This window comes from Candidozyma auris, chromosome 4 (genome assembly GCF_003013715.1).
Source record: "Candidozyma auris chromosome 4, complete sequence".
Taxonomy (NCBI): Eukaryota; Fungi; Ascomycota; class Pichiomycetes; order Serinales; family Metschnikowiaceae; genus Candidozyma; species Candidozyma auris.
Genome location: NC_072815.1, coordinates 556 through 11,898, shown reverse-complemented (window position 1 = coordinate 11,898; position 11,343 = coordinate 556). Strand labels below are relative to the sequence as shown.

Below are 11,343 nucleotides of genomic sequence, written 5' to 3'. Positions count from 1 at the left end.
GGTGATGAATGCCGACGAAGTATTTTTCAACGACGAACCAATTCGATGGAGGATATGACTACTTGATTCAAGTTATAAAAAAAAAAAAGGGTATAAGAAGCAACATCTTCAGACTACTCTGATCCTTTAACAAAAGCACTGTAGGATTCAGATCAATAATTTTCACAAATCAGAAGTGTGGTACAAGGCAAGGAAATTCGCGGCACATCAATATTCAAAATTCACAACATTTGGATCTGCATTACTTGTTTCATGATCCACTAGAATTTTGCATGTATCACGGAACACCACTATTATATCGCATTTTTGGACCACTTATGCAAGCCTGTGCATGATCTAAAGAATGCATCAAGTCACTAAAATTCACGTTTCAGGCCAGACCTCTTTATGAAAGCCTAGCTGGATTTCACAGCCACTGAAGTACTTATAGAGTCCATTTAAGCATTTCAACTGCTCTCACTCAGCATTAATTTTGAAGTCGATAAATGGCTGCCAATTTTTTGTGCGCACCATCAAATAGTCACCGCACACTGAGGGAGTAGGGGGTGTCAACACCGTCATCTCACGCAGGGGGCACCGAGAAGTGTATTTCCTAAATACTATAAATTTTTCTCAATTTGGAACGTACAATGAGGGATATGCATATAAAAGTACGAAATCTTCATGTACGTTTGCGACTAAGCCCCTCAAAACCTCAAAATCAAGATTTGAGATCTCCACCTCTCTGTCGTTCCGCCATCCTCACCGCCACTTCTCCGATCCCGTTCCATTTCTGGAGACGATGGCCCTGTATGGTTACCAATCCATTCTCATGACAGAAAGCCACACGGCTGACCCTCTATCAATAGACTATATCTCGTAAAATCGTGACAAGCTACACATATATGTATCCGCTGGCGCCAGACCTTTTTGAGATGGCAAAATGGTCGGAAACTCCCTTTTTCTAAACATCACTAATCCTCAGCTCTACACAAGTGGCAGCAAAGTTGAAGGTATTGCCCAAGTGTTAGTGAAGGACAGGCTTAACTTGGAGGCTGTGGAAGTCGAACTTTTTGGATTGGCCAAGTCGAAAAACTATCAATACAACAATGGCGTGCGCCTTTCAGGACAGGAGAGCCACAAGCTCCTCCATATCACCAACAAGGTCTTCCCGCCTCCACATGTCCAGAATGTGGCCATGCTGAAAAGTTACACCTTGACCAGTGGCAGATACAATTATCCGTTTGAGTTTGTGTTTCCCGGAAAAGAGCACGTTATCCAGTGTGTGAAGGACAAGAAAATCCTCCACAAGAGGGAATACCTTTGGAACGAACGTCGTTACCACGCCACACTCCCCGGCAGCTTCTTCGATGGAGTAAATTTAAGTGATTATTGTTTTGTTCAGTACAGTGTCAAGGCCCGGGTGAAGATGGCGCTGAGTTTCCGGTTCAACATCAAGCAGTCGGTGCCGATTTACTTTGCGCCCAGAAATTCAGACAGCTTCTTCAGTCTATTGAGTCTCTGCGACGCGTCGAGCAAAGACCTTTTACCCGACGAGAGCCACGCTTGCAAAAAAGTAAAGTATGCTATTGACAGTGATTTGAAAAAAAATAAAAGCTTTCTCAGACTGTTGTTTTCGTCGAACGCAGTGGAGGTACCGTTTGATCTTAATGTGCGATTTAAAGAAGTCATCCCAATCGAAACCGAGAAGGGCACAACTAACCGTGTGCTCCAAGCAGGCAGTAGGCTTTCCAGATTTGTGGATCTTGACTTATCTACATCCTTTTCATACCTGAACCTAATGGACGCTTTAGGAATGAACAAGTTAGACAAGAGAGGATCCGTGCCCCCGCCTGCCATTAAATTTACTCACATCGAGATTAAACTTCTTCTGACAGTGAGGTATCAAGGTACACGGGAATCTGTTTTAGAATCGTCCTTTGTCCTTCGCAAGCACCCTCTCGAGCTTCAGGTCGATCTAAGCGATTTCGAGAAGGTCGAAAACTACAGTCCCCTTCTCTCTAAAAAATCACCCTCAAAATACAGCGAAAAACTCGATGAAAATGTTTGCTATCGTCTCAGCCTTGACCGCTCGTGGTGGGACTGTTATGTGAGCGATATCGGCCAAACGTTTATGTTATGCAATATTCATAAAACAGCCCGCTTGTATATTTGCTTGAGGATAGCATCTGCGGGCAATCCTGCGAAAGAGCGCAAGATTGAGAACACGTCCCCCATTGTATTTTACAGACAAGAGGGCCCGGATGCGCCGTTGTACAACCAAGTGGAGCACCTTCCACGTTATATGCCCGCACCAGCAGACTATGACGATGATAGCATGACGGATGAGAAAGGGTGAGTGGATTGTGGAGTGAAGGCTTGAATGTATCGTGTGAATCTATGCAAGAGATTAGATGAAATTGGAGCTAATTAATACTTTTATCCGACGATTTATTAAGCTTTTTTTTTTTTTTTTTTTGCCGGCGCTCTTGAACTTCTGCAAAGAGACTGCTGACTATGAGAAAACTTTGACTAGAAACCAGATTGAGTTAAGATCGATCATTTTGCCTCTCGCATCAATGCCTCAAAGAATTCTAGTCTTCAGCAATCAGTTGATGCCACTTGCAAGAGAAGGTAAGCTTTGTTCACTTCTTACTTCGTGCTTGACAGTACTTCAACATTAGACCAACCGACCACACGCTAATTGGCTCCAAAGAGTCTTTAAGACGTATTATGAACTATCCCATTGAATGTCACTCGATATAACTTAAAAGCTTGACATGCAAAGGCATCTACGATGACGTGCCTATGAAAGGCTATTCTCGCTGTCGAAACAAGCATCCTTGTTCATCGCGATCCATGAGAGCCTTGCGAGCCGTTGTAGTCACTCATCTTTCTTGCAATTAGTGATTGTTTATCAATTTCAAGCGCTATTAGTCCGAGGAATCAGAAGGGCAACAAATAGGACCGGTTTCGACAAACAATGCAGAAGCAAACATCAGCAGTGGTTTACGAAGTTAACATGTGATTCTGCGAAGCACCTCACAGATAAGAAAGCCTAAAAAGCCTTGTGAAACATAAGTTGATAATAACTAACAACGAACTGTGTGTTGATAAAGCAATATTTCAGACTCGCTTTTATTGATTTGAGAACCAAACCTCAAAGAGTACCACAACATCATGAGCAAACCACGCAGTATTCAGAGAATGAAAACTTGGGCACACTGACAAAGGACAAATTCATGCTGCAGCTTTATTCGAAGTCTCAATAGCTATCATGACAAGAAGGATGCATAGCTGATCAATGTATCAAAATGACACCCAAAAATTCCTAACATCTGAGGGCTGTAGAGTCAACCAGGGTCCATGTCAACTCAACGATCTCATCCAAGAGGAGAGGAACAACAAAGACGAGATCGATAATTTGCGGAGCAATGGTACTTACTATTGCTTGTGACTTGCTCCCAATCCCACCATTTGTAAGTATCACCCCAATTAAGCCGATGATATCGGTGAACCACAGTACAAATTCTATCAATATGCTCTTGCTAACAGGGAAGACCCGTGCTAGCCAACAACTTTAGTTGGAGAAGAAATTTAAAGGAGATAGCTATTAACCAGAGACTATGGACATGTACCTCAAATGGATCTTTATCTGTGATTGTCTTTGTGATAGTTCAGCGATATCCTGAGGAATATCCATTGAAAACCTTCAGTACCTCCTCATCAAAAGGACTTTTCGTGAACGTAGGGTGGCGGCCGTAAACTTTGGTACATTCAATACAGAAGTCCTGGAACCCATCTGAGTGGAAGATCACATTCAAGCAGGACACTCATTGACGCGCCAATCTCGACATCCTCATGGCAAGCCGCATATTGGCAACATAATGTGATTCTTCAGGCATAGTAACCATCTTCACTTAAACACTTTAACCCCTCATGATATAACTTAAAAGCAAAGATGTGTGGATCTGAGTTCCTGTTATGTGTACGAAAATCTTTTCAATATTGGTCGCTTAGAAAATACCTAAGCCTCATCAAATTTGCGAAATGTTAATTGCATGCGTCCACATTTCTGACAGGAGTTCGACATAGTGCTCAGATGGTTTTGATAACATTTTGTCTTGGCGTCAACACCGAAAACGGCGGGAAAAATGGTCACTTTGCTTGTCATGAAGGCATTAAGCATATATAAAATGGCTAAATGATGTAAATCAGTCAAATAAGCCTAGTGTAGCCGTCGCTATTAACAAAATATCGACATCATCTTAGATATGTTGTGGTACCCCAAGATTTGGCGCAGGATGTGAGGGATATTAAAACAATTGAAGGACCCCCACGACGAAAGCCTCCCCATGGTCCTTGAATCTATTTCATAGGCTCATAATGCAAGAGCCTTTTCTCGGCCTTCTTGCGACCCATTATTTAAAGTAAGTGGAGTCGCCATTACAATTTGAGATTTACAGATCATGTCAAAGGATACCAGGAAAAACGTGACTGATACTTCTATCTGCAACGAATTCTCCAGTGATGCTTGCGAGAAAAGTGCTGAGTTTTTTGAAGGACGTGAGGTTAGTGAAAGGTCCCCTGACGACAGACCTGTTCCTGCTCGTGTTGATGCCGACGCTGAGATAATTAAAGATAGAGGAGTTTATCGAGTGGAGGCAGTCAGAGATGCTTTGTACTCTCACAAAAAGGGTCTCCAAATGAGATTTATTTTGGGTATTTCCGTTCTTTTGTGTGCCTGGGCCTCTTCGTTGGATTGGTCTGTGACGACCAACCTCGAGCCTTGGGCTACTTCTGCTTTTAATCAGCACTCTATGGGCCTTGGTGCCCTTGGGATTGCAACCCAGCTAATTAGCGCCATCTCAAAGCCAGTGTGGGCGAGGATAGCGAACATCGTCTCAAGACCATCGACATACTTGATATCAACGATTTTTTACGTCCTCGGATACGTGATTGTGGCTTCAAGTAGTACTATATCAGCCTATATTGTGGGATCTGCCTTTGCTGCAACGGGTGATGCGGGTGTAACGTTTCTCAACCGAATTGTTGTTGCTGATATGACGAACTTGAAATGGAGAGCTCTTGCTACTTCGGCTTTGAGTACACCTTACATAATTAACACTTGGTATGCTGGCTATATTGTTCTGGATTTGGGTCCTGGTGGTTGGAGATGGGGTTATGGTATGTTCTGTATCATAATGCCCGTTTTCTCCGGCCACGATTATCATGTTCGTTTATGAAAGGAAAGCCCACAAACAGCTACAAAATCAGGAGCTCATTGATTACAATGAGAATTTGGGCTTTAAAAAGAATTGGAAGAAGCTCATTTGGAGATTGATGGTTGAAGTGGATGCATTGGGGTTACTTCTCTTGGGATTTGCATTTGCTTTGCTTTTGTTGCCATTTTCTTTGTACAAAAATGCTGACTACCAATGGAAAAATTCAAGTTTGATTGCAATGTTTGTCGTTGGAGGACTTCTCCTCGTATTCTTTTTCATCCATGAGTGGTACTACGCACCATTCCCTATCCTTCCCAAAAGATGTTTGAACCGTACTCTTGTGGCATCCCTTATAATTGACTTCGTTTACCAATTAGCTGGAGGCATTCCATCTGTCTACACTTCATCCTTTGTATGGATTGTCAAAGACTGGTCTAATAAACAGTGGACCTATTTCAACAATACATTGACTATGGCATTGTGCGTTTTTGGCGTTGTCTCAGGTATCTTCATGCGTTTAATCCACAGTTTCAAGGTGTACCAATACTTTGGTATCTTCTTGGCTATAGTGGGAGCGGGCATCATGATTGATGGTCGAACTGCTAGTGATAGCACTGTCAGATTGGTATGGTCGCGGTTACTCTCTGGTATGGGCGGCGGCTTCAGTGTCCCGGCGTCAAGTGTTGCGCTACAAGCTTCCATTCCTCATAGAGATATGGCGGTGTCCATCTCTATTTTGAGTTTGTCGTCATCCATTGGCTCTTCTATTGGCTCAGCAATATCCACCGCCATGTGGCAAGGCAAAATGGAAGCAGCTTTGAGGAAACATTTACCAGCGACTGTATCAAATGAGCAGGTCAAAAGCTTTTTCAGCAACATCAGCAATCTTCATAAGTATGATTACAACAGTGAAATAAGACAAGGTGGCACCAGAGCATACAGGGAAGTGAATTTCTACTTTTACCCTGTTGCCCTCTCTTTGCAAGCCATTCGTCTTGCTGCAGTGTACTTCCAGAGAAACTATTATCTTGGTGATACAAACAATGCTGTCGAGGATGAGAATGGCAACATGATTCCAGTTGAGGAGCAAAGAATCAAGGATAGTTTACTTGGAGAGAAAGGAAGCAAACGAAATTGGAAGAAGATCTTCCTCAATGTTGGAGAGTAGACCACTCGCCTCTCGGCAAATGTTGTGATCAGATTTGATGATTTGACAGTACATTTATATGAAATGATTTATATCAATACCATCAAAGGGTGCTAAGAAGTTGCGAATCATTTATAACCGCCGCAATTATTTCGTAATTTGGCCATCTTGAAACAAAATGCATTTGCTTAAGTGACACCAAAAAATCGAAAAAGGTTTTAATTTCCAACTGAACAGCTCAGTCATGATATATGTTCCGATTTTAAGTTATTGGAGGTGTATGTGGCTCTGATGGTAGCGGTGTGGTGGATCACTCTTGGGCAATGTCTTCGGTCCGCAAACCCCCCTGCCACCCCAAAATAGGTCTCGTAACAATAGTATGGGAGAGACAGTACATGCGGGTAATTGAATGATGTCTACTTTCCTTCCAGGACTCTACGCTTCAGGTAATCCATATACACAAATTAGGCTGAGACAGGTTAGTCATCCAAGATCTCAGGCAAATGCCGCCAGAGTCAGCTGCTGAACGCTACACAAATACGCAATTGCAAGATCCTCAAATGAAATGTAATCTTCATTCTTTTTGAAATACTAGTCATCGTATCAGAATAGATGCGTCACAACAAGAGCTGTTTGAACTCGTATCCAATTTTTCGTATTCGCCCTTACAGCATAGGATTCGACCAATAATGATGCCAGCTTCAAATTTTGTAGATATCCGTGCGTACACTTCCAAATGGGATGTGGCTTGAAATGTGATGAAATTACTAACAGAATGTTGACTTTCGAATTATTAATGACCTGATACGTCTTGAAAGACCCACGTAAATACATACTCGATAAGGGTGTTTTCTCGAAACTAAATCTATTAGATTATTGAATGAAAGCATATACCTTTTGAAGGATATGAAATGTTATATTTTTTTTGATGAGACAACGCCTCGGGCAACATAAACGAATTGGTTGCTTCTTCATGCGAGTCTAATGATTAAAATGAATTAAGTTTGAGTCTTGAGTAGCAATCTCACAGCAAGACTATGCCCATTTACCGATGAAACTCATCAAGATCATACCAGCAACCAAGCCAAAGAGGCCGATGGCCACCTTGAGCCAGGAGGCACGAACAAGGCTACCATGGAGCCAGTCATGAGACAACATCTCAATGAGACCAACCCACAAGAGAATACCAGCAGAGAAGGAGTCCAAGGTTCCCAAGGCAATGATGGTGCTTGGGTCATTACCATTGAATTTTGCAACACACCAGTACCGATGGCCATACCAAGAGGAGTAGTGATGGCAAATATCAAACCCATCAAAATCTTAATCCATATGTTGACCTTCTGCAACTCAGCGATTCTGGTACCCAAAGCAACACCCTCAAAAGCTTGGTGGAAGATGATAACGATAAATAATGTGATGAGCACCGTCCTTGTCAGGGGTGACAACTAAAGTGATACCAATAAGAACGGAATGGAAACAATACCAGCTTCCAAAAGAGACACGGCAGTCTTATCCTGTTTGGCAGCAATGTCAAGGTCATGGTGGTCGTGGCTAGTGTGCTCGTGACCATTGTTTTCACGAGCAACTTTCTCATCTTCCGACGATCTGCCCTCCTCTTCAGAGCTAACTTGGGCACCTGCAGCACTCTTGAGTTTCTCGACTCTGCTGTTCAAGATTCTCGACATCAAGTACTCAATGAGGAAACCGATGAAAAGGCCCGCCATGGTGATAGATGTGGCAGTGGACTCGTATTTCAAAGTGATACACGAGTTGTTCCACATCAACATGGCGTGGGTCATCAAATGAACAAGAGCGGTGGAAAGAATAACACCAGTACCAAACTGCTTGAACAAAGTGACAATGACACCATCCATGTGGCTGTTGAAGAATCTGTGGACGAAGAAGGGAGAAACACACCAATGCAGTCGGTGGCAAGAATGGCGAAAAGAAGACCGATTCTCAATGGGATCTTGTATTCGGCCTCGTTACGGTCACAAGACTGAGCCTGAGCACCAAACGTGTCACTTCCTCCTTGGGAATACAGTGAGGAACACCAGCGTGGTAGTGGCAGTCCATTTCCGGGTTGTCCACGTCGGCAGGGTCGTGAGAACCCACATCTTCCTCGTTAACAAATTGAACTTCCAGTCCAGCCTCATCCAAACAAAATGTTTCGGTACCGTGGTTGTGGCAGCCGGTGAAGCTCTCAGGAGCGGCAGTTCCCGATGGAGCAGGCGTGATCTGACCTTCGTTGCCATTTCCATCAATGCAGAAAAGATTAGAGCCGTGGTTATGGCAGCCCGTGACAGCGGTGGTCTGAGCAGCCACAGAGCTGGAGCTGGCGGTGGCACTGGTGATTGACGCAGAAGCGCTACCAGAAGTCGCCTGGGCAGTCTCAACCACAAACTGAGCCTCGTTTTGACCGTTTAAACAGAAAGTCTCTGAACCGTGAAGATGACATCCAGTGTACGAGCTAGGCGCATCGGCCGTCTGAGAAGGCGCTGGAGTGACATATCCCTCGTTCCCATCTTCATCGATACAGAACTGCGTAGCTCCGTGGTAGTGGCAGCCGGTGATGTCGGCGGCAGAAACAGCTGCCAAAAGCGACGCCAAAGTGTACAAGGACTTCCACTGCATCGTTGAAGGAGTCTTGAAGAGAAAAAGTGGGAGTCGATGGGGAAGTGAAAAAAAATTGCAACCAATTCGATGCTCCTTTAAGGTGTCCCATCATAACCATGCCAAGACTTTTTTGCAACCACAGCGGTGTTTTTTTGACTCAGGAAAGAAGACTTTGCCAAGACCGAAGACAATATGACAACATTTGCGCCGCACAAGGACAGAGGGGGATTTGCAGAGGTACCTTGTATAGTGGTTGCGGAGAGAAAAAGAGAGGAGAGGTATCTTTTTTGAGATGACCTCTTTTGAAGAAGAACTTGGCAAGTATTCAAGTGCATGAATATGCGCAGAAGGATCACAGATCTAACGTGTCGGTTTCTTTGCAGAAGTGGCACGGCTAAAAAAAAAGGTAGGGGACTGCGAGGGAAAGATTTGAACGAGTGCCTGCATACAGGCACGTGCGAATACCCACCCATATAGAACCATGCATCGTGATGCGTCAATTCGTCTCGCCTAGGCATAAAACCAGTCAAAAAATGCTCTTTCCACTATGCACCAGCATGGCCGTACGACATGGAATCGAGGTACCGTGGTGGTCATAATTGTTCGCTTGGGAAAAAGCCATTGTACCGTCGTAATGTGGGATTAGCCACTGGGCGGCCCCGTGCCCAATTGGGCAAATGCCTCCAAGGCTGCCGTTTCGACTTAAATACCACGCTAAGGGTGCATTTTTTTTTCAAAAATTTTCTTTTTCACAAACTTTCAACTTACCGCAAGCTTAACCCCCCACTCGCTATGTTGTTCAAGTCTGCCTTGCTCTTCTCGGGTCTTTCTGTCGCTGCCTCCATCACAGGCTGCCACTTCCACGGTGCCACTCAATTCTGTATCGATGAGGAGGGAAATGAAGGTTACGTGACTCCAGGTCCAACTGCCACTGCCAATGCTCCTTCCACTTACACTGGTTGCCATCTTCATGGCAGCAACACGTTCTGCATGAACGGTCAGGAGGAAGCTGAGTTCGTCAAGGAGGATGGCGGCCACGGTGGCCATGGTGGCCACGACCACGGCCTGGCCACCACCACTGCTTCTGGCGCCTCGGCGTCTGCTTCTCACGACCACGACCACGACCACGACCATGACCACGACCATGGCTCTGAGAGCCACGACGGCCACTCCCACGCTGCTAGCAATTCTGCCGGTTCTGCTTCTTCCTCAGCTCCTGTTACAACCTCTGGCTCTGCTTCAGCCTCAGGATCTGCTTCAGCTTCCGGCTCAGGTTCCGCTACAACCTCTGGCTCTGCCTCTAACTCAGCTTCGAGCTCAGCTTCGAGTTCAGCTTCGGGCTCAGCTTCTGGTTCAGCTTCCGGTTCAGCCTCGGTTTCCACTCGTACTGCCTCCAACGACGCTGTCACTGCTGGCGCCTACGGTGCTGCTGCTGGTGCTGCTCTTCTCGTCGCCGGTCTTTTCTAGACGTGCTAGGTGCGTGTCCCTGCTCACACTTGAGCGACGAGCTTATTCGTTCTAGTTTTCCTGCCATTTATAAAACTGTTGTAATTCACAAAATTCACATCTTCTTCACGTCTAAAGCCATTTGCGCAATGCCTGTAATTACTTTACCTTCCTGGGCAACCCTCCTGTTCGTGTAATTGGTTGGTGAGATTTGCAACGCAGCCCTGGGGCATGCGCGCACCGCCGTGCGTCACGATGCGCTCAGCATTTCACCAGCTACCAAGCTTTTTTGCAACCAACATCACTGACATCTGCCCAATTAAATGTGCTTGATTGCGAATCACACCAAAAGCTGCTATTGAAGATAAATCGCCTACTTTAGCCCCAAAAATCGTCGATTAACAATGGGTTGTCCACATTGCGAATAGGAGGCCACCCAATCCCCACACTACCCTCACAAGGCCCACAGAGCCCCGACCACATTGCTACCGTTTCACCTTGTGAGATGTCAGAGCAAGGCGTAGCAGGGCGTAGCAAGACATAGCAAGGCGTAGCAACAGCCTGGCCTTGGCCTTAGTGACCTCGAGCTGTGCCGACACTTCATTTGGTGATGGTTATTTTTGTGTCATGGAAGTTTTGTGGGGCTTAGACGACGAGCCCACTACCCTTTGATCGAGTCGTTTTCTTTAGAAGATGTCAAAGATGTCAGAGACAGCCAGTGGGATTTCTGGACTTCATATTCTCGTAGCAACCAAGTCAACTCCACAATGCCTTGTCGGCTTTCCGGCGCGATGGGGCTCCCTGAGCCCATGTAGTATCACCCCGAAAAGGGTACAAATTCCGCCTCGGTGGCTTTCTTGATGGAGTCCCCAACGGCTGCCTAAAAAGATCACCGCCCCTGAAGACCATTCGAGGTCAGCTTTAGTGAGT

The 11,343-nt window shown here is 45.1% G+C and overlaps 5 protein-coding genes across 5 annotated transcripts; 3 read left to right on the top strand and 2 right to left on the bottom strand. All coding sequences in view use genetic code 12, as the record gives it.

Moving 5' to 3' along the window:
- Positions 1 to 922: 922 nt before the first annotated feature.
- CJI96_0003687 (uncharacterized protein) lies at positions 923 to 2,338 on the top strand (the record flags this gene model as incomplete). Its single annotated transcript, XM_029032097.2, has 1 exon — positions 923 to 2,338. One exon carries the CDS (start codon positions 923 to 925, stop codon positions 2,336 to 2,338), a length of 1,416 nt encoding a protein of 471 aa, XP_028892412.2.
- Positions 2,339 to 4,448: 2,110 nt separating this feature from the next.
- On the top strand, positions 4,449 to 6,372 carry CJI96_0003686 (uncharacterized protein; the record flags this gene model as incomplete). Its single annotated transcript, XM_054702144.1, has 2 exons — positions 4,449 to 5,166; positions 5,234 to 6,372. The coding sequence occupies 2 exons, from the start codon at positions 4,449 to 4,451 to the stop codon at positions 6,370 to 6,372; spliced, it is 1,857 nt and encodes a 618-aa protein (XP_054558119.1).
- A 1,424-nt stretch (positions 6,373 to 7,796) lies between these two features.
- Positions 7,797 to 8,225, bottom strand: CJI96_0003685 (uncharacterized protein; the record flags this gene model as incomplete). The annotated part of the gene is made up of 1 exon (XM_054702143.1): positions 7,797 to 8,225. One exon carries the CDS (start codon positions 8,223 to 8,225, stop codon positions 7,797 to 7,799), a length of 429 nt encoding a protein of 142 aa, XP_054558118.1.
- Positions 8,226 to 8,310: 85 nt separating this feature from the next.
- CJI96_0003684 (uncharacterized protein) lies at positions 8,311 to 8,985 on the bottom strand (the record flags this gene model as incomplete). The annotated part of the gene is made up of 1 exon (XM_054702142.1): positions 8,311 to 8,985. One exon carries the CDS (start codon positions 8,983 to 8,985, stop codon positions 8,311 to 8,313), a length of 675 nt encoding a protein of 224 aa, XP_054558117.1.
- Positions 8,986 to 9,759: 774 nt separating this feature from the next.
- CJI96_0003683 (uncharacterized protein) lies at positions 9,760 to 10,434 on the top strand (the record flags this gene model as incomplete). The annotated part of the gene is made up of 1 exon (XM_029032100.1): positions 9,760 to 10,434. The coding sequence occupies one exon, from the start codon at positions 9,760 to 9,762 to the stop codon at positions 10,432 to 10,434; it is 675 nt and encodes a 224-aa protein (XP_028892415.1).
- Between the last annotated feature and the right edge of the window lie 909 nt (positions 10,435 to 11,343).